Below are 22,416 nucleotides of genomic sequence, written 5' to 3'. Positions count from 1 at the left end.
AGTTGGTAAAACATTACGTTTATGGTTTCAAGATGTTGACCGTCTCCGCTCAGATTGCAAGATGGCCTTGCCCCTAAAATCCCGAAATTCTAGGCCGGAAGGGCACACTTGCCACAAAGCCTCTTTTGGTGCTCCCCATGTTAATATAGGCTTTCACCATTTAAAAACGTTTAGTCCCCTATTTCAAAATCAAATCCAATCAAATCAAATATTATGTCACATGCGCGAAATACAACAGGTGTTAGACCTTACAGTGAAATGCTTACTTACAAACCCTTAGACAACGCAGTTAAGAAAAATAAGTGTTAAAGTATTTACTAAAATAAACTGATGTCAAAAAAAATATAGAAAAATAACAAATAATTAATGAGCAACAATAAAATAACAGTAGCGAGACTATATACATGGGGGTACCGGTACAGATTCAATGTGAGGGGGAGACCCGACGTGCTTCCCTTTGTAGTCCGTAATAGTTTGCAAGCCATGCCACATCCGACAAGCGTCGAATGCACTTATTGACGAAACCAAATCAAATGTTATTGGTCACATACACATGGTTAGCAGATGTTAATGCGAGTTTAGCTAAATGTTTGTGCTTCTAGCCAGTGACTGATGTTGTGTACTCCTCAATACCATCGGAAGAATCCCGGAACATATTCCAGTCTGTGGTCTACAGCTTTTCATGAGATACTCTACCTCAGGCGAGCAAAACCTTGAGACTTCCTTAATATTAGATTTCGTGCACCAGCTGTTATTTACAAATAGACACAGACCACCAGCCCTTGTCTTACCGGAGGCAGCTGTTCTATCTTCCCGATGCACAAAAAACCCAAGCAGATGTATGTTATCCATGTCGTCATTTAGCCACGACTCTGTGAAAAACAAGATATTCGTTTTTAAATGTCCCGTTGGTAGCTTAGTTTTGATCGGAGCTCATCCATTTTATTATCCAATGATTGCACTTTGGCCGTGTGACACCTTCGGTTGTCCCGCTTCGCAATCAGTTCTCGGCTCTCATCTGAGATAGAGTATGTGAAATCTGACACCTCATTGAGAGCGACAAGTCACATTTTCTGGCCTATCCAGACAAAGGATCAAACTCCCCTTGCTGTGAACAATATGTGATATTAAACCGGAGACTCTAGCGATTGCAGCAAATGCAGTATCATCTGGATTTTTCTCAACAAGAAAAAATACAAAATAATTTTGTAGAATTTTAACAAGACCACTTTCAAAGAGTCAGCAGGCATTTGAATGGCGTCTGTGCTTCGCTCAGAGGATACTGGGCAGAAATACTCGGTCAGCAGTTATATGAAATGGTGCCAATTTTGTACTCTCATTAAGTATGATCATATTTATTTTACAGTTATAAGAAAGGTGAAATGTTTTAAGTAGTTTATAATTTGATTATTATTATATTTAGAAAGCATTTCAAAATCGGTTCAAGTCCTATTCCCATATAATTTTTCATATTTGTACTGTGTGTACTTGAGCTTGTGTCCGTAAATGGGACTACATCTCAGCAATTTATAACTATGTTTTACCAGAAAAGGTGAGATTTTAATCTTTCAGACAGTATAAGCATTACTACGTATTGTTTATGGCCCTCTCGGTAAATAATTACTTTTGGGTACATCTATTTAGGTGTAAATCTACATTTTGACAATTAGATTTAAAAGGTTTTAAGGTAGTGAACTTGATGGACCCTCTTGCCAACAACTTATATGGCAATCCAGATCTCCAAACCATTTTCATGAATCTTGAAGAAGTTAAAGACGCAGATGTGTTAACGAGAGGCATAATTACCTGAGAAGAACTCGGTGATGGTGGTTGATTCCCGTTCTCCTGACTTATTCTGCTCCCCACGCACTTCCTTTCCTGAGCAGAGGAAGCACACTCAACTCTATCATGGTCCTGACATACAATATAATACACTACTGGATAGTATATCGATAAGGCTCTGGTATATATAATATAATGCATCATGTCCAGATAGTATATCGTCATTATCTGCCTAATTCAGAAGAACACAGAATCAGAACTCTGCAGGCCATAGAGTGACAGTGTCTCAGTTTGGTCAGGGAAATGGAATGCGTAGGGCCGGCTATAATATTATGGATACTAGTAATGGAATTTGAATACACTTCCCTCACAAAACACCACCAAGCAGGACAGTGTAGGGAAGAACAATGGCAGACTGAAGACAGCGGAACAGAATGCCTCAAGATAAAAACATAATATTCAATATCTGTAAATCCGACTAAATATTAGCTGCAATCTGGATAACAACACAAAACAATGTATAAGTGTAGAGACCGTCTTGCTAAAGACGACGAATGATAAGTTGGGCATACTTGAACTAGTCGGTAAAGATATACAGGAGTTAAAGTCGAGCCTCGAGATGAGTGACGAAAATTCTACGACAATAGAGAAAGAAACAAAAAATCTAAACGCTACAGTCCATACTATTGAAACGGATGTTAAAGAACATGTTTCTGAGAGAAGCCTTACTCGAAATACAGACTAGATCTGTGAGAGAAGATATGCTACTAACAGTATTAAAGAGAATGAGGATGAGGACCCAGAGAGAGTTACAGATCCCAGGCAATACTGTCAACAAAATCAAAATCGAATGTGTACATCTTTTCGGACAGAGAAACGACCACCCGATTGTTGCCAAATTTGCATTCTTTAAGGATAAAAATAATGGTTAAAAACCTGGGCAAAAGACTCGCTGGCACGAAGATAGGCATGAATGATCAGTTCCCGAAGGAAATTGCAGAACGGCGCAAAGTTCTGTCCCACTCTTCAAAGCGAATAGACTAAAAGGGAAACGTGCAGCTCTCGCAGTAGATAAACTGTACATTGATAACCAGCTGTTCTGAGACACCAAGACTCCTCCATGGCTATTCTAAATACCAAGTTCCCATAGAGGAGTAGAATAATGGAACACCCAATACTATCCACGGTAGGAAATGTAAAAAAAACTGAAAATAATAAAATACATAAATTGATGAAGAAATAAACTACAAATACAATATACCATTCAAAATAGGAAATGTTGTAAAATAATTTAGAGTATTTATAAACAGATTAAAGATAGCACTAGAACAATGGATCATTATTATTATTATTTCAATAATCTTCAAATATAAGGTACTGGAACACAAAAGTACTCAAAAGCCCAAAATGAAGTAGGAGTCAACATAGTGGAGATAAAAACACACCAAACAGAGGACATAGACGGCACAGTGTGGGTATGTGCAGGTGTATATGTGGGGGAGTGTGGTTGTAATGGAAGATGGGGTGTGTGTTTTTGTGATTGGAAAAGTGTGGTGAGTTAAGTGACTGAAAAAGGAAAATGGTTGCAAATGCCATTGTCTGCGAACAAGAGTTGAGAGTTTTACATTCTGTGCAGATATGGGATACACATTTAAAAATAAATCACAAAGTCTATTTATGTATTGTCCTATCATGATGGAACGGTGAACCCTGTACCCTAGACACCCATCTGAGCGACCCACACACTAAGGAGAAATCCTTATCTGTTTTATAGGCTTACTGCAAGTAGCCTATACGCAGCCAAGACAGAAAGATAAACGTGGTCAGAGACCCACTAAAGCAGCATCCTCAACAGTCTGAGCCTGCCTGGCAGGGTTGGTCCAACAGAGCCAAAGCCCCCAGGAGGGTAAGCATAATATACAAGGATTTCTCAAAGCTGCTAATAAGAACCTTGACGACCTTGTACCTAGCTGGTGGGAATTCCGCTGGAAACCCCCACCCAGGTAGTGGCAGTACTGGCAACACTAGCTGCAGTAACCCATGGGGAGGGGGTCACACTCAGACAATCAGAGAGGGGGGAAATGATTGTGGCTCTGGCGGCACAAAATAATCAAAAAGGTCTGACTACTCAGAGACACTTGGGAAAATGGTAACAACGGGGGACAAGCATGTGTTTGTGTTTCAGGAGTGTATCTGAGCTCCATCGGCTAGGACTTGACATTGGTTAAGCAAATCTCCCAGTTCTTGCTCAATTTTGCATGCCTTCTCAAACAGCTACAATTGTACAGTGCCTTGCGAAAGTATTCAGCCCCCTTGAACTTTGCGACCTTTTGCCACATTTCAGGGTTCAAACATAAAGATATAAAACTGTATTTTTTTGTGAAGAATCAACAACAAGTGGGACACAATCATGAAGTGGAACGACATTTATTAGATAGGTTTTCTTCCAGAATGGTCCTGTATTTGGCTCCATCCATCTTCCCATCAATTTTAACCATCTTCACTGTCCCTGCTGAAGAAAAGCAGGCCCAAACATAACGTTTTGCATTGTTGCCAAAAAGTTAAATTTTGGTTTCATCTGACCAGAGCACCTTCTTCCACATGTTTGGTGTGTCTCCCAGGTGGCTTGTGGCAAACTTTAACCGACACTTTTTATGGATATCTTTAAGAAATGGCTTTCTTGCCACTCTTCCATAAAGGCCAGATTTGTGCAATATACTACTGATTGTTGTCCTATGGACAGAGTCTCCCACCTCAGCTGTAGATCTCTGCAGTTCATCCAGAGTGATCATGGGCCTCTTGGCTGCATCTCTGATCAGTCTTCTCCTTGTATGAGCTGAAAGTTTAGAGGGACGGCCAGGTCTTGGTAGATTTGCAGTGGTCTGATACTCCTTCCATTTCAATATTATTGCTTGCACAGTGCTCATTGGGATGTTTAAAGCTTGGGAAATCTTTTTGTATCCAAATCCGGCTTTAAACTTCTTCACAACAGTATCTCGGACCTGCCTGGTGTGTTCCTTGTTTTTCGTGATGCTCTCTGCGCTTTTAACGGACCTCTGAGACTATCACAGTGCAGGTGCATTTATACGGAGACTTGATTACACACAGGTGGATTGTATTTATCATCATTAGTCATTTAGGTCAACATTGGATCATTCAGAGATCCTCACTGAACTTCTGGAGAGAGTTTGCTGCACTGAAAGTAAAGGGGCTGAATAATTTTGCACGCCCAATTTTTCAGTTTTTGATTTGTTAAAAAAGTTTGAAATATCCAATAAATGTCGTTCCACTTCATGATTGTGTCCCACTTGTTGTTGATTCTTCACAAAAAAATACAGTTTCATATCTTTATGTTTGAAGCCTGAAATGTGGCAAAAAGTCGCAAAGTTCAAGGGGGCCGAATACTTTCGCAAGGCACTGTATATGCATTCACACATCAAGTCTTCTGTTGAGTTGGGCTCGGGGATGGAACAAATGTTGAACATCTAATCTTGTGGTTGTTTGTGTGGGAAGGGTGTGTATGTATCCCACATCTGTTGCTAAGGGGTAATGATGTCAAGGACAGTATAGGATGAATCACAATAATTGTTTCCCAAAATAATCCGTGCTTGCCAAAAAAATATATTTTTGTAATGCCGGTCCTGGTTATAGATAACAATCCTTCGTATGAAGTTCCTACATATTAGTGTTTGTTAATTGAAGAAATAAATTAAGATATGCAAGATTTTTTTTACATATATATTTTTTGTAATAACAGTACAATGGAGGTGAGTTTTTTGGAAATACTTTTGGCAGTTAATCTGCTTCTGTTCTGTGGGTGGCACTGTGTGCTCTTTTTAAAGGATGTGTCCCAATCTCTAAAAAGGCCATAGGATACAGGTGGACAGGGGTGGTCTGCCACTCACTGGGATGACAATAGCGGAGAACAATTGAAGGTTGACTCAGTTGCTGTGCAAATATCATGGTACAGATACGGTATATAGACACTCAATCATTATGGTCCATTTTAATGGTAAGTTTACAAACATATATAATGATAAATAGAATTGAAACTTGAATATCACTATGGTAAATGGTGAAATAAGTATAGCCGAGTATAATTGTAAGGGCTTAGCAGATAAGACGATCCGTATTTTCCTGGCTAAAGGAGAAGGAATATAATATTGATTGTTTATAGGAAACGCATTCAACAACTTTAGAGATGTGTGGAAAAGGAATGTGGGGGTGAAATATACTTCTACCATGGGCAAAGAAACTCAAAAAGGGTGATGATTTTATTTAAAAATAATTTTGATCCCAATGTGCAAATTGCCCAAACCGATCTGCATGTAGATGGTTTCTTTTAAATACACTACCGGTGAAAAGTTAACACACACTCATTCAACGTTTTTTCTTTATTTTGACTATTCCCTATAATATAGAATAATAGTAAAGACATCAAAATTATTAAATAACACATATGGAATCATGTAGTAACCAAAAAAGTGTTAAATATATTTTATATTTGAGGTTCTTTAAACAGACACCCTTCGGGCATTCTCTCAACTAGCTTCATGAGGGAGTCACCTGGAATGCATTTTAATTAACAGTTAAAAAGTTCATTTGTGGAATTTCTTTCCTTCTTAATGCATTTGAGTCAATCAGTTGTGTTGTGACAAGGTAGGGGGGTATATAAAAGATAGCCCTATTTGGTAAAAGACCAAGTCCATATTATGGCAAGAACAGCTCAAATAAGCAAAGGGAAATGACAGTCCATCATTACTTTAAGACATGAAGGTCTGTCAATCTGGAAAATTTCAAGAACTTTGAAAGTTTCTTCAAGTGCAGTCGCTAAAAACATTGAGCTCTATGATGAAACTGTCTCTCATGAGGACCGCCACAAGAAAGGAAGACCCAGAGTTACCTCTGCTGCAGAGGATAAGTTCATTAGAGTGAATTTGCAGCCCAAATAAATGCTTCACAGAGTTCAAGTAACAGACACATCAACATAAACTGTTCAGAGGAGACTGTGTGAATCAGGCCATCGCGGTTGAATTGCTGCAAAGAAACCACTACTAAAGGACCCCAATAAGAAGAGGAGACTTGCTTGGGCCAAGAAACACGAGCTATGGACAAAAGGCTGTTGCAAATTTGTCCTTTGCGTTGGACTCCAAATTGGAGAAGTTTTGTTCCAACCTCCATGTCTTTATGAGATGCAGTGTGGGTGAACGGATGATCTCTGCATTCCCATCGTAAAGCATGGAGGTGGTGTTATGGTGTGGGGGTACTTTGCTGGAGACATTGTCTGTGTTTTACTTAGAATTTGAGGCACACCAGCATGACTACTACAGCATTCAGCAGCGATACGCCATCCCATCTGGTTTGGGCTTAGTGGGACTATAAACAGGAAGACGAGTGATGGAGTGCTGTATCAGATGACCTGGCCTACACAATCCCCCGACCTCAACCCAATTGAGATGGTTTGGGATGAGTCGGACCACAGAGTGAAGGAATTGTAGCCAACAAGTGCTCAGCATATGTGGGAACTCCATCGAGACTGCTGGAAAAGCATTCTAGGTTTTTTATTTTCAGTCAGTCAGTTAAGAACAAATTCTTATTTTCAATGACGGCCTAGTAACGGTGGACTGAGCTTGTTGTCATTGCAGGCAATCTCAACGCTGTGCGTTACAGGGAAGACATCCTCCTCCCTCATGTGGTACCCTTCCTACAGGCTCATCCTGACATGGCCCTCTAGCATGACAATGCCACCAGCCATACTGCTCGTTCTGTGGGTGATTTCCTGCAAGACAGGAATGTCAGTGTTCTGCCATGGCCAGCGAAGAGCCCAGATGTCAATCCCATTGAGCACGTCTGGGACCTGTTGGATCGGAGGGTGAGGGCAAGGGCCATTCCCCCAGAAATGTCCGGGAACTTGTAGGTGCCTTGGTGGAAGAGTGGGGTAACATCTCACAGCAAGAACTGGCAAATCTGGTGCAGTCCATGAGGAGGAGATGCACTGCAGTGCTTAATGCAGCTGGTGGCCACACCAGATACTGACTGTTACTTATTTTGACCCCACCTTTGTTCAGGGACACATTATTCAATTTCTGTTAGTAACATTTCTGTGGAACTTGTTGAGTTTATGGTCTCAGTTGTTGAATCTTATGTTCATACAAATATATAAACGTGTTAAGTTTGCTGAAAATAAACGCAGTTGACAGTGAGAGGACGTTTCTTTTTTTGCTGTGTATATTTATAAAAAACCTATATACAGTTGAAGTCGGAAGTTTACATACACCTTAGCCAAATACACTTAAACAAATTTTCACAAAACCTGACATTTAATCCTAGTAAAAATTCCCCGTTTTAGGACAGTTAGGATCACCACTTTATTTTAAAAATGTGAGATGTCGGAATAATAGTATAGAGAATTATTTATTTTAGATTTTATTTCTTTCATCACATTCCCAGTGGGTCAGACGTTTGCGTACATTCAATTAGTATTTGGAATCATTGCCTTTAAATTGTTTAACTTGGGTCAAACGTTTTGGGTAGAGGTTAGAGGTAGAGGTTAGAAGTCACAAATAAAATACCAATTCAAAGAGTAAATGGTATTCACAAAGTCAAGTGTTGATCATTGTTCAGAGTACCCTGGTTGTGCTTAAAGCAAATACAAAACAAAACAAGCTTCCCACAATAGGTTGGGTGAATTCTGACCCATTCCTCCTGACATAGCTGGTGTAACTGAGTCAGGTTTGTAGGCCTCCTTGCTCGCACACGCTTTTTCAGTTCTGCCCACAAATTTTCTATAGGATTGAGGTCAGGGCTTTGTGATGGCCACTCCAATATCTTGACTTTGTTGTCCTAAGCCATTTTGCCACAACTTTGGAAGTATGCGTGGGGTCATTGTCCATTTGCAACCAAGCTTTAACTTCCTGACTGATGTCTTGAGATGTTGCTTCAATATATCCACATAATTTTCCTTCCTTGAATGCCATCTATTTTGTGAAGTGCACCAGTCACTCCTGCAGCAAAGCACCCCCACAACATGATGCTGCCACCGCCATGCTTCACGGTTGGGATGGTGTTCTTTGGCTTGCAAGCCTCTTCCTTTTTCCTCCAAACATAACGATGGTCATTATGGCCAAACAGTTCTATTTTTGTTTCATCAGACCAGAGGACATTTCTCCAAAAAGTATGTTTTTTGTCCCCATGTGCAGTTGCAAACTGTAGTCTGGCTTTTTTTAATGGCGGTTTTGGAGCAGTGGCTTCTTCTTTGCTGAGTGGCCTTTCAGGTTATGTCGATATAGGACTCATTTTACTGTGGATATAGATACTTTTGTACCCGTTTCCTCCAGCATCTTCACAAGGTCTTTTGCTGTTGTTCTGGGATTGATTTGTACTTTTCGCAAAGTACATTCATCTCTAGGAGACAGAACGAGTCTCCTTCCTGAGACGTATGACGGCTGCGTGGTCCAATGGTGTTTACACTTGCGTACTATTGTTTGTACAGATGAACGTGGTACCTTCAGGCATTTGGAAATTGCTCACAAGGATGAACCAGACTTGTGGAGGTCTACAATTTGTTTTCTGAGGTCTTGGCCAATTTCTTTTGATTTTCCCATGATGTCAAGAAAAGAGGCACTGAGTTTGAAGGTAGGCCTTGAAATACATCCAGGTACACCTCCAATTGAATCAAATTATGTCAATTAGCCTATCAGACACTTCTAAAGACATGACATCATTTTCTGGAATTTTCCAAGCTGTTTAAAGGCACAGTCAACTTAGTGTATGTAAACATCTGACCCACTGGAATTGTGATAGTGAATTATAAGTGAAATAATCTGTCTGTAAATAAATGTTGGAAAGATTTGTGTCATGCACAAAGTAGATGTCCTAACCGACTTGCCAAAACTATAGTTTGTTAACAAGAAATGTGTGGAGTGGTTGAAAAACGAGTTAAGGACTCCAACCTAAGTGTATGTAAACTTCCTACTTTCAACTGCATGTACAGTATATATGGGGGATTTGAAATTATGCAGGCAATTACATTGATAGAAGCCACAATCTATTTGCAATATTAAAGCTGATCCATCCTCCCAAGCACCCAGAACATTGACAAGAGCAATGGAGTGTACCGAACAGCACAACACAAATTAACTTAAAAACCACAACAACATCTGTTTGGAATATCACTGATCCCCTGCCTTCTCCCTTCGACCCGCCTACACACACACACACCCCCTTCTACCACTACACTACACAATCATTAACATTCTAGACAGCGGGAGGCCTGGCCTCTCATCTCGATGAAGAGGAGCCTCTTGTGTCTTTAATGGACGCCAGTATGAAATATTTATCACCCCTACATCTTGCCTGCCAAGGTAATTGTCTCAAGAATTCTAACGGTAAGCGAAGGGCGGCGTGCTAGCTCCCAGACTCAGGGTGATGGGATGGGCTGGTAGCATGGTGAGTGGGGTGGAACAGCAGCTTAAGGTTAAAGTGGCATTTAGCTGAGATTAATGCTGTTGATCAAATAGTGTCTGAATTGGCGTCTGAATTGCAGAGAGCCTTTTTAAAAAGGGGGCCACTTATATGTGATAGGTTGTATGTGTCGCGATGGCTTGAACAATTTAATCATTTATTGGTTAAAACAGTGTCGATGACAAATGGTATGGATAGTGGATACGACAAATATGATTATTTGTGTTTGTTCACAAGCTTTTCTATAAGAAAGACAGTCTATCCTGTGTTTGCAATTAATTAAACAAATTAAGACATTTCGTTTTTGATTCATCAAACACAAAATTTTACTGCCAAGACCTCTGTAGCTGATTGAGACGTCTGTGAAGCCAGATAGACTTGAAACACTCCATAAAATGGGACCTCCCTGAGGAAAATCCTAAGTACATTTCAGCAGCCAAAACATTAAAGATATCTTTATATACACACACATACTGGTAGACTCTGCTCTCCAGGCATCTCCTATAAAGAAGCCATGTTTTTTTAAAGAGAGAAAGAAAAAGCAAGATAAATAGTGAGAGAGTGAGTGTGTGTGTGTGTACAAATAACAGAAGGCCCAGTAAACAGTGCGAGAGAGAAATAAAGGACGGCGTGGCGAATGACTTGCCGCGACTATCCCTTACCATCCAGGTAGCTGGGGGTACCCCCCACGAGTGGCGGCCCGTCTGATCCGCTTCCAGACTCCCACTCGCCCTCGGGAAGCAGTGGCGAGTCAGCCTGCGCTGAGCCTGATTTAGCTGCCACCGCAGCCACGGCTAGGGGGGCTGCAGTGTCTATGAAGACCTGGCTTCCAAAGGCTCTCTCCATCAAAGGGTAGCTGACAACCTGAAAGCCACTGAGTGGGGGGAGAGAAATAGATATAAAATAGGAAGAGGGGGAGAGAGCGAGAAGAAATAAGGAGAAATAGGTATAGAGAAAGGCATAGAAGGGTTAGTAAAAGAGTGTGACAGAGCGAGTGAATGAAAAATAATGAAAACAGAGAGTGCGAGAGATGACACATCCGTGTAATCCACACAGCTCCCAATCTCTAGACTATGCCAAGAGAACTAGAGACCATGCAATTCAAACACAGAACATCCTGCCAACCATGGGACAAAAAAAAAGATTAACAAACATGGGCATTGGCGGAAGCAGTGGAAACATGGAACTACGTTGGAATAAAGTTGCGTCATAGAGATTACACTGGAGCGGATAATGTCATTGACCTGCATAGCTCTTGAACAGGGATAGGCAACATCAAGGCTCGAGGACCACATCGAGACTTGGAAATTGAACAGAGTGACGCAAAAACAAATGTGGACCGATTTGTTTGTAAAAATGTATTTGCAGTCAGGAAAAAAAGGACAGTTATTTCAAAATACATCGGTCCATTCAAAAAATAATTATAAATCAGGATTTAGAAGTTCAAGTGCTGTTTCCCCAATTTATTTATTTTTAAATTGACCGCCGGCTGTATTTAATCGGCTTGCGGACCGTATCCACCTGTTGCCCATCCCTGCTCTTATGTGCTGATAAAGGCAGCCATCTTGGTCAGGGATACATTTTCTATTTAATTATATGATTGGCATATCCTACAATGGTGTGGGGATGGGTGTTTCCTTGATGTCTTCCATCATCTTCAGCAGGCTCGCTGGAGTTGACGGGGAGAGATCACAGAGTCTGATAGCAGTGGATATTTGTAAGACTCTGCCATTTTCACCTGTAAAAAGAAAAGAGATTGTACATGGTTTACAGTTCACACTTCTCAAATCAGATGTACACATTGTATTTTTAAAAACTGCATTTTTGTGTAACAGTCAACTTAGAATTTTCCTCAATTTACTGAATTGAAAATGGAATTGACCCAGTCCCCAACCCTGGTAACCGTAAAGTAAACTATGATATTCCTATCTGACGTCCATTTTGTGTCTCACCCGTTGCCTTCTCTCCCGCCTCCGTCTGCAGTTGCACTTCCACACAAAATGGAGTCTCTTGGAAGACCTCCAAGACATCTCCTCCCTCTATTACGACTTTCGAAGCGCCACCTGCCGTGGTATACAAATGGGCTTCAATGAATAATCAAGGCCATTCAGTTTTCCATGCACCACATCACCAAAGAGACTTCTTTTCAATTCCACTCGACATCCAAAACCACGCTCTCATTAAAACCCCTTGATCAGAGCTACGCTGAGACAGGTCAAAGTGTTAGTGTATAACAAAAGGAAACTAGCTCTCTCGCTCTTTCTCTCTCTCTCCTCACTCTCTAGTTTGAGTAAACTATTTTTCTTCTCTCCCTCTGTTGGTTTCTCTTTCCCCTTCTCTCTCTGCCCTCAGTAGGATAGGTAATTAGCATATGTCACTGTTCTGAGTCGTCTCGAAGTGCCTGCCAGGTCCCACCTCATGAATAGATCCAACTACATCCCATCCCCACCCATTAGTTGGCATGCAGATCAGACGACTACATTAACAAACCTTGTCATGTCATGTCAAGGAAGTCATCACGCCACGTCATGTACACTCATGTACCGCCGCTTCAAATCTACCAAGAACAAAAACAGACGCCAAAAGTCGAAGAGCTGGGCCTGTATTCAGAAAGCATCTCGGTGTAGGAGTGCTTATCTAGGAACAGTGTTGCCTTCCCACAGTCGTGGTCATAATGAACACGATTACATGGGCCTGATCCTAGATCAGCACTCTGAGACGTTATTAATATGAGCCCAAGAAGTTGTGTGTGGTGCATTGCCATGCAGGACAGTACACTGGCTTAGCATTCAGTAGTGGGCAGCACTAAGAAATCATAAATCTGCCAACTCCTAGTGCCAAGAAGCACTGTGTGTTCTATCCACGATGGGCATTAGCATTCAACGCAGGGCGCGGTGCATAGTAGTCTTATGATTGGAGATGATCACCCCTGTGTTGGGCGCCTGATGAAAACAACGGGCAGAGAAGAGTGGTAGATCAATAACGTTGGAAGCGATGGCTCCTCGTAGACAGCAGGCATTACCGAGAAGAGTAAACAGATGCCACAATCTTCAGAATCCTAATCGGAGCAATTTACACCCTTGTCAGCTCAGCGCTGGTTCAAATGAATCAGGCGTAAGTAACCTGCCTCCTCCAACATGTGCATGTTTGCATGTACACATACACGCACACAGGAAATCCCCCCCGATGGGAGTGATCCCCCCCCCCCCCCCACCTTCACTCCACACCTGCCTCACCCTGAGCAGCAGCAGCCTGCCAAAGAGAGGAGACGTCAAGCCTGCTTGAAAAAAAACGGCTACCTAGAGCTGGTCTGAGCAGTTGGCTGGATATTCCCTCACCCGCTAGTACTTAATGCTGATTGGTTTTGGTTCTGCCCACTATAGTGCTGTCCGGTTAGAACGTGATGTTGAGGCCCATTACTGTAACTTGGTCACCACCACACACACACACACACACACTGCTGCTTCCATTTGAATATGTTTTATATGCATGGTGTGTGGTGGTGACCAAGTTACAGTAATGGGCCTCAACATTGCGTTCTAACAGGGAAAGGCAGAGTAAAACAATCATTAGGATCCATTTCTAAGAGACTACTGAGATAAATATACATAATGCAATAGTAAAGGTGGACTCTACATAATTAAGAAGGCAATAACAATATGTGCAAACAGAAAGCATGATGTTCTAACACAGACTGCTATAGTTTAACATATTCACACATCAGCATGTAAACGTGTTGCCAGTGAGGGGGAGAGAACTGAGCCTAGGGTTATTAAGATGTATGGTTCTCTCTCAGGCCTGGCTACAGATTTTATCTAATGGATTGGCTACTGCACATGTTCTAGAGCACGAGAGCAGGCTGGATAGGGTCAGAAAGCTACAGACACTATGCAACGGTAGCCTGCTAACAGCACCATAAAATAACTATAGAAATCACTGAGGTAGCATGTGATATAGACACTACAAATAAAACAGTTAATGGCCACACAACACAGGTAGCAATGCAGTAGGCAAATGATAATATGGAAATACAAAAGGCATGCATAAACAAACAATAGCACTAGCATTAGCTATAAGCAAAGCATGACAAAACAAACTCTCAAACCTAACAACTCGGACTAATCCTGCAAGGTTCAGACATTGCCCACACCAATATACATATATACACTAGATGACCAAATGTATGTAACACCTGCTTGTCGAAAATCTCATTCCAAAATCATGGCCATTAATATAGAGTTGGTCCCCCTTTTGCTGCTATAACAGCCTGATAATAAATAGTCCCCACTAGCTGGCCTCCGCCCAGTACCCTGCCCTGAACTTTAGTCACTGTTACTAGGTAGCTATCACCCGGCACTCAACCCTGCCCCTTAGAGACTGCTGCCCTGCATAGTCATTGAACACTGGTCACTTTAACAATGTTTATATACTGTTTAACCCACTGCATACATAATTATACATTTCATGTCTTTATTGAACACGCCGTGTAAACATTCACAGTGCAGGGTGGGAAAAGTATGTGAACCCTTGGATTTAATAACTGGGTTGGCAGCAATAACCTCAACCAAACGTTTTCTGTAGATGCGGATCAGACCTGCACAGCGGTCAGGAGGAATTTTGGACCATTCCTCTTTACAAAACTGTTTCAGTTCAGCAATATTTTTGGGATGCCTGGTGTGAACTATTCTCTTGAGGTCATGCCACAGCATCTCAATCGGGTTGAAGTCAGGACTCTGACCGGGCCACTTCAGAAGGCGTATTTTCTTCTGTTGAAGCCATTCTGTTGTTGATTTACTTCTGCGTTTTGTGTTGTTGTCCTGTTGCATCACCCAACTTCTACTGAGGTTCAATTGGCGGACAGATAGCCTAACATTCTCCTGCAAACGTGGCTTCTTCTGTGGTGTCCTCCCATGAACACCATTCTTGTTTCGTGTTTTACGTATCGCAGACCCGTCAACAGAGATGTTAGCATCTTCCAGAGATTTCTGTTAGTCTTTAGCTGACACTCTAGGATTCTTCTTAACCTCATTGAGCATTCTGCACTGTGCTCTTGCAATCATCTTCGCAGGATGGCCACTCCTGGGGAGAGTAGCAACAGTGCTGAACTTTCTCCATGTATAGACAATTTGTCTACTATACTTTTGTAACCCTTTCCATCTTTATGCAAGTCAACAATTCTTAATCTCAGGTCTTCTGAGATCTCCTTTGTTCGGGGTATGGTTCACACCAGGCAATGCTTCTTGTGAATAGCAAACTCACATTTTGTGAGTGTTTTTATATAGGGCAAGGCAGCTCTAACCAACATCTCCAATCTCGTCTCATTGATTGGACTCCAGACTCCATTTAGCTTTTGGAGAAGTCATTAGCCTAGGGGTTCTCATACTTTTTCCAACCTACACTTTGAATGTTTAAATTACGTATTTAATATAGACAAGAAAAATACAATCATTTCTGTGTTAGTTTTAAGCACACTGTTTGTCTATTGTTGTGACAGAGGATGATCAGATCACATTTTATGACCAATTTATGTAGAAATCTAGGTAATTCTTAAAGGGTTCACATACTTTTTCTTGCCACCATGTACATACTGTATTCTAGTCACACCTTTTCTATTCATATACAGTCCATAATGTCTATCATATACTATTTATATTCTGGCCTCTGACATTGATTGTTCTAATATTTCTATATTTCCTTTCTTTTTATTTGGGGATTTGCGTGAATTGTTTTGTATTGTCAGGTATTACTGCACTGTTGGAGCTATGAACGATAACATCTGCAAAATATGTGTACGTAACCTGACAGGGACAATGACTGAGGGGAACTGGTAACTCTGAACCTAGCCGGGCAGGACCCATCTGGGCTAGGATCTGAGGGCCGATTACTGCTGGCGACAGCAGACCAACAGTTTCACAGCTGGAGACTGAGGACCTAGTGCTAGGGACTAAGGGTAGATGATAGACTGGGCCTACCAGGAAGGCAAGGAACTTAAACCTACAACGGGGACAGGATACACTGGACCTACTTGAGGGGCAAGACATTCAAAACCTGGACACTTTACACTTGCCAGGAAGGCAGGAACTGAAAAATCGGGGCTTGAACTATCACAGTGAATGCAGGCAGGGATGGAGAGGCCCCAACGTCCTGGCTGCACTTGAAATCTGTAGTAGATGCAGGCTGTGGCTCCATCCTAGGAGCAGGTGAATAATCCACCGCTGGCTGATGGGGAGCTGGGCCGCTCTGGAGAGCAGAAGTGGACAAGGCACTCGGGTGGCAGCTGCTCCCCGATGTTCTGGTAGATATGGAGTATGCTCCAACCGGGAGGGCCTGGATTGACATCATTCTGGTGAGTAGCTAGGCTACCTTGGGATATAGTGGAAGTCCCAACAGTACCGTGGAGATTATTATTTATTTTTTTACCTTTATTTAACTAGCCAAGTCCGTTAAGAACAAAGTCTTATTTTCAATGACGGCCTAGGAACAGTGGGTTAACTGCCTGTCAGCTCGGGGATTCGAACCTGCAACCTTTAAGTTACTAGTCCAAAGCTTTAACCACTAGGCTACCCTGCCGCCCCAGAGATGGTGAACGCTCAGGCCAGGGGCCCCGGTGTAGTGTTTCTCAGGGGAGTAGCCTAGCTGACTCAAGGAGTAGAGGCAGTGATGGTGCTCCCGTGGCATTGACGAAGCAGAGGGGGGGGGTGGAAGTCAGGAGGCCCTAGAGCGGTGGAAGTCAGGAGATTAGTGGCAAGTGCTCCCGGGGCGGTGACTCTGACCCGGAAGGTCCTAGAGAATGCCTGCCTGATCTCTTCCCTCTCATAGTCTCTCTGCATCTCCCAACTGGAGAGGGTGTGATCACTCCACTCAATGTTCACTGAGGACGCCTGATGCAGGGCTTGTAGGACCATGAAAAACACAGTTGGATGCTAAATCAGGCTTGAAGGACCATGAAAAACACATTTGGATGCTAAATCAGGCTCGAAGGACCATGAAAAACACAGTTGGATGCTAAATCAGGCTCAAAGGACCATGAAAAACACAGTCGGATGCTAAATCAGGCTCGAAGGACCATGAAAAACACAGTTGGATGCTAAATCAGGCTCAAAGGACCATGAAAAACACAGTCGGATGCTAAATCAGGCTCGAAGGACCATGAAAAACACAGTCGGATGCTAAATCAGGCTCAAAGGACCATGAAAAACACAGTCGGATGCTAAATCAGGCTCAAAGGACCATGAAAAACAGTCGGATGCTAAATCATGCTCGAAGGAGCATGAAAAACACAGTCGGATGCTAAATCAGGCTCGAAGGACCATGAAAAACACAGTCGGATGCTAAATCAGGCTCGAAGGACCATGAAAAACACAGTCGGATGCTAAATCAGGCTCGAAGGACCATGAAAAATGGCTAGCTGGAGCTCGTCTTAGTGGTCAGCTGTGAATGCCCTCATCCGCTAGTAAACTTGAACTGATTAAACTAAAATCTGCCCACTATAGTGCTGCCCAGTTAGAACAGGATGTTGAGGCCCCTTACTGTAACTTGGTCACCACCACACACACTCACGCGAAAACAGGTAGCAATGCAGTCAGCTAATGATAATATGGCAATACAAAAGGCATACATGAACAAACAAGAGTGCCAGCCTTTTTTACAATGCTTAAGTCCCAGATCCCTACTTGCCTGCTTCCCAGAGGAGGAATGCCATTTCCTCTCAGCCCCAGAGGATGTGGGCGGAGAGGAGTGGAGCATGTGTAGTTTGGCTGGATTTTCAAAAAAATTGGAGCTTTGGCCTTCTCTCTCGCTCCATTTTCGCTCAGCCACCAGCTTTGGTAATGCTTGGCCCAGCATTTTTCATTTCCTTCATCATTGTTCTTTGAATTTTGCCTGTTCTGATGTATTTATTTAGCCTACCACACCACTAATGCGCAGAGATGTTGATATGGATCGACCAAGAAATAGGTCACACAGCCTATGTAATTGATTGCAAGACAACGAATGAGTGCATTCCGCAGCTCCAGAAATGTATAAAAAAAAAAAAAGAGGAGTCGACCTGTGACAATGACAATGTGATCCACTCCACAGTCTGAGTGGTGTGTAATATGGTGGTTTGTGAAATGCCTGAGGACAGAGTAACCATTAGGAGGACGCTTTATTTATTGAAGTACGAATATGAAGGATGCAGAGCGTCGAGATGTAACAATATAGTTATAGTTGTTGTTGAAAAACCAATCAGGAGACGCACATCATGGACGCTCCTTAGATTTTTCTGGATGGAAAAATTTTGCTGTGCATGCCTGACGATGTCCATGACAACAGCACACATCCAAGGATTTTGTTATGGCAAGGCATAGACTGATCATAATTCAAGGCCAAAAAAACAGCTAAATCAATGACCTACTCAGTCTACTGTGCAGTGTATGTTAGACAGGCTTGTGTCTGTCATGTACGGAATAGGTTAGCCTAGGTAGGTAACATACCGTTCCTGCTTTGTCGCTGGCTATCCCAAATGGCACCCTATTCACTATATAGTGCACTACTTTTCACCAGAGCCCGCACTAAAAACAACAGCTGAAAATCTGGTGTTTCTATTTCAAATGATTTTGTTATATTTCAATCTTTTGTGATGTACAGTGAACAAAAATATGAATGCAACATGTAAAGTGTTGGTCTCATATTTCATGAGCTGAAATAAAAGATCCCAGAAAAAGCTTATTTCTCTCAAATTTTGTGCACAAATTTATTCACATTACTGTTCGTGAGCATTTCTCATTTACCAAGATAATCCATCCACATGACAGGTTTGGTATATCAAGAAGCTGATTAAACCTTGTGCTGGGGACAATAAAAGGCCACTAAAATGGGCAGTTTTGTCACAACACAATGCAAAGATGTCTCAAGCTTTGATGGATCGTGCAATTGGCATGCCGACGGCAGGAATGTCCACCACAACTGTTTCTAGAGATTGTAATGTTCATTTCTCCACCCTAAGCCGCTCCAATGTCGTTTTAGAGAATTTACCATTACATCCAACTAGGCCTCACAACCACAGAAGCACATGTAACCCAGCCCAGGACCTCCGCATCCAGCTTCTTCACCTGCAGGACCATCTGACACCAGACACCCGGTCAGCTGATGTAACTGTGGGTTTGCACAACCGAAGAATTTCTGCACAAACTGCTAGAAACCGTCTCAGGGAAGCTCATCTGCGTGCTCGTCGTCCTCACCAGGGTCTTGACCGGACTGCAGTTCGGTGTCGTAACCGACTTCAATGGGGAAGTGCTCACCTTCGATGGTCACTGGTACTCTGGAGAAGTGTGCTCTTCACAGATGAATCCCAGTTTCAACTGTACCAGGCAGATGGAGACAGTGTGTATGGAGTCGTGTGGACGAGCGGTTTGCTAATGTTGTGAACAAAGTGCTCCGTGGTGGTGAAGTTATGGTATGGGCAGGCATAAAATACGGACAATGAACAAAACTCAATTTAATCAAAGGCAATTTGAATGCACAGCGATACCATGACGAGGTCCTGAGCCCATTGTTGTGCCATTCATCCCACCGCCATTACCTTATGTTTCAGCATGATAATGTACCATGTCACAAGGATCTGTACACAATTCCTGGAAGCTGAAAATGTCCCAGTTCTTCCATGGCCTTGATACTCAGACAGGACACCCATTGAGCATGTTTGGGATGCTCTGGATCGACGTGTACGACAGTTTTCAAGGTTACGCCAATATCAGCAACTTTGCACAGCCATTGAAGAGGAGTGGGACAACATTCCACAGGCCACAATCAACAGCCTGATCAACTCTATGTGAAAGAGATGTGTTGCGCTGCATGAGGCAAATGGTGGTCACACCAGATACTGGCTGGTTTTCTGATCCACACCCCTAATTTTTTTTAAAGATATGTGGCCAACAGATGCATATTTGTATTCCCAGTCATAAAATCCATAGATAAGTGCCTAATTAATTTATTTCAATTGACTGATTTCCTTATATGAACTGTAAGTCTTTAAATTGTTGCGTTTATATTTTTGTTCAGTGTATATTAAGTGTAATATTGGGATGCAAACTCAAAATTGAATACACTCTATATCTGACATGGTACAGATGTCTTCTTTTTTTAAGCCCATAACCATGTGTGTGAGGTGTATACTTTTGATTCAAGGTAGATTTGTTTAAGACAACCAATAAATACTGTGTGACCCTGATTTAGCTCACTGCAGTAAAAGGTTAAATTTGCATCCCAAATGGCACCCTATGCCCTTTTCAGTGCACTACTTTTGACCAGGGCCCATAGTGTTATTGTCAGAAGTAGTGCACTAAATAGGGAATAGGGTATAATCTGGGATGCAGCCACTGTCTTCTTGGACTGGCCCAGAGCCATTAGTCTAGTCTTGTTAAAAGACCAATAAGCTTACGCACATTTTATCCTTACATATCTATTAGATGGGCCTTTAGGGGTAGAGTCTAGGGATTGATTTGGGACTTGGCAAACCACCTGACACCCAGGCTGTGTGTGTGAATTTGTGTGCATATGTTCGTAGGTATATTGCAGTTCTACTTACCTAGCGGTCTGCCGTTGGTCCACAACCCTTCATAGATAATCCCAGAACAGTGGATCATGGTCCCCTGGCCGTTGAAGAGGTTATTACGCCATTGGCCCTTTTAAGGAGATTGTATTTTAGGTTTGAGGCATTATATTTATACTACTGTACTATTCTTAATATACAACTTGTTAAGAAACAAGGAAGACATGTACATCAGGAGACACTGAAAGCCATACCTCTGAGATAAGAGGGGAGGAGTGTGTGTGTGTGCGCGTGTGAGAGAGGGGGGAGAGGGAGTGAGAGAGAAAGAAAGTAAAAGAGCGAGAGAGAGAGAGGCAGAAAGGGAGACAGAGAAAGTCAAAGTCAAACAAATTCAGGGGGATCAATGCACAGACTTTGCCTGGCAGATCCAAGGGAGCTCCAGACTCAAAGCTCTCGAACACTACTTCAAAGTGGTGACACGTCCATTAGAATTTCTAATTCTGATCGCATCGACAGGCCTAAGGCTATGGCACAGGCAAACATGTGCAGGGGAAACTAGGCCACTGTTCAGTGAGAAAGAGAGCAAAACAGAGAGACTGCCATGAGTATTCTACAGTAAGCACCGTTTCCTTTAATAAACCTAAAAAAAATAATCACGATTTACGTCAATCATAACCTTTGAATGTCTTGAGGCCTTGAGGGGTGGTGTAGATAGAAAGTTGTTCAACAGGATACAGTAAAGAAATAAAGCTTGAATTGCTGCTGGACCATGTTCAGTGGGACTTTTGATGACCTACAGTACCAAGGGGAAGAGCTGGAGGTTTGACTGCAACCTTTTTAACAAATTTTAACGTTTGCGTCTTTTTGGACAACCGTCACATAAATCAATGAGTTCATGTTGGTGAACTACGTTGTTCGTTATCTTTCCAAATGAAAAATTCTCTTCACCCCTATGCTTTCAGTTGACAGCATATAGGCTAGATCATTTCAAAGCACATAATATTTCCACATTCATAATCATCAATAATCAGACTTTTAATGTCATAGGTGAAATCAACTGGGATTATGGCTTCATCTGCTTAGGCAGTCTCTCTCTCTTCTCTCTGGTTGGAAGTTTAGTGCTGGCTTAGCGCAGCTGTCAAGAAGCTGTGTGGTGAATAGTCAATACTTGTCTTTCCTGGGTCTCTACCCCCCTGGCTCCCCATAGCCACAGCCTGCTGCCAGTTCTAAATCAATGAGTCCTGCAACTCATTACAAAGTTCAAGTTCAGGTCACAGAGGAGAGATATGTTTCCTTTAGATTTTAATAAAAACACTCGATCAAGGGTTAGGTGGGGGTAAATAGCCAATAGAGTTGTGTTTACTGTGAAAGTAGTAGTTACTGTAGGGTACAGGGCTATTTCCAATGTACACATTTTAAACAAACTATTCAATTGTTTCAATAAAAAGTATATACAGTGCTTTCTGAAAGTATTCAGACCCCTTGACTTTTCCCCATTTTGCTACCTTACAGCCTTATTCTAAAATAGTTTAAATTGTTTTTTGTCCCCTGATCAATCTACACACAACACCCCATAATGATGAAGCAAAAACAGGTTTTTAGATTTTTTTACAGCCTCTAGTCTTCTTGGGTAAGACGCT

At 42.1% G+C, this 22,416-nt stretch overlaps 1 protein-coding gene across 2 annotated transcripts in view; it reads right to left on the bottom strand.

Moving 5' to 3' along the window:
• LOC110491848 (MORN repeat-containing protein 1) overlaps positions 1-22,416 on the bottom strand; it is an 82,689-nt gene that overhangs the window by 52,838 nt on the left and 7,435 nt on the right. The window contains exons 7-11 of one of the 2 annotated variants that reach the window (XM_021565656.3): positions 20,813-20,909; positions 12,198-12,308; positions 11,860-11,983; positions 10,908-11,119; positions 1,807-1,878 (exon numbers count right to left, since the gene is read on the bottom strand). In XM_021565656.3, coding sequence (XP_021421331.3) covers positions 1,807-1,878; positions 10,908-11,119; positions 11,860-11,983; positions 12,198-12,308; positions 20,813-20,909 — 616 coding nt within the window. The remainder of the gene's footprint in view (positions 1-1,806; positions 1,879-10,907; positions 11,120-11,859; positions 11,984-12,197; positions 12,309-20,812; positions 20,910-22,416) is intronic. The other variant, XM_021565657.3, reaches the window with a different exon arrangement.

The sequence above is a fragment of the Oncorhynchus mykiss genome, chromosome 16 (assembly GCF_057628025.1).
Source record: "Oncorhynchus mykiss isolate SJ-2025 chromosome 16, ASM5762802v1, whole genome shotgun sequence".
In the NCBI taxonomy this organism is placed as follows: domain Eukaryota; kingdom Metazoa; phylum Chordata; class Actinopteri; order Salmoniformes; family Salmonidae; genus Oncorhynchus; species Oncorhynchus mykiss.
Note: the sequence above shows the minus strand (reverse complement) of the source record. Positions and strands in the feature narration are given on the sequence as shown.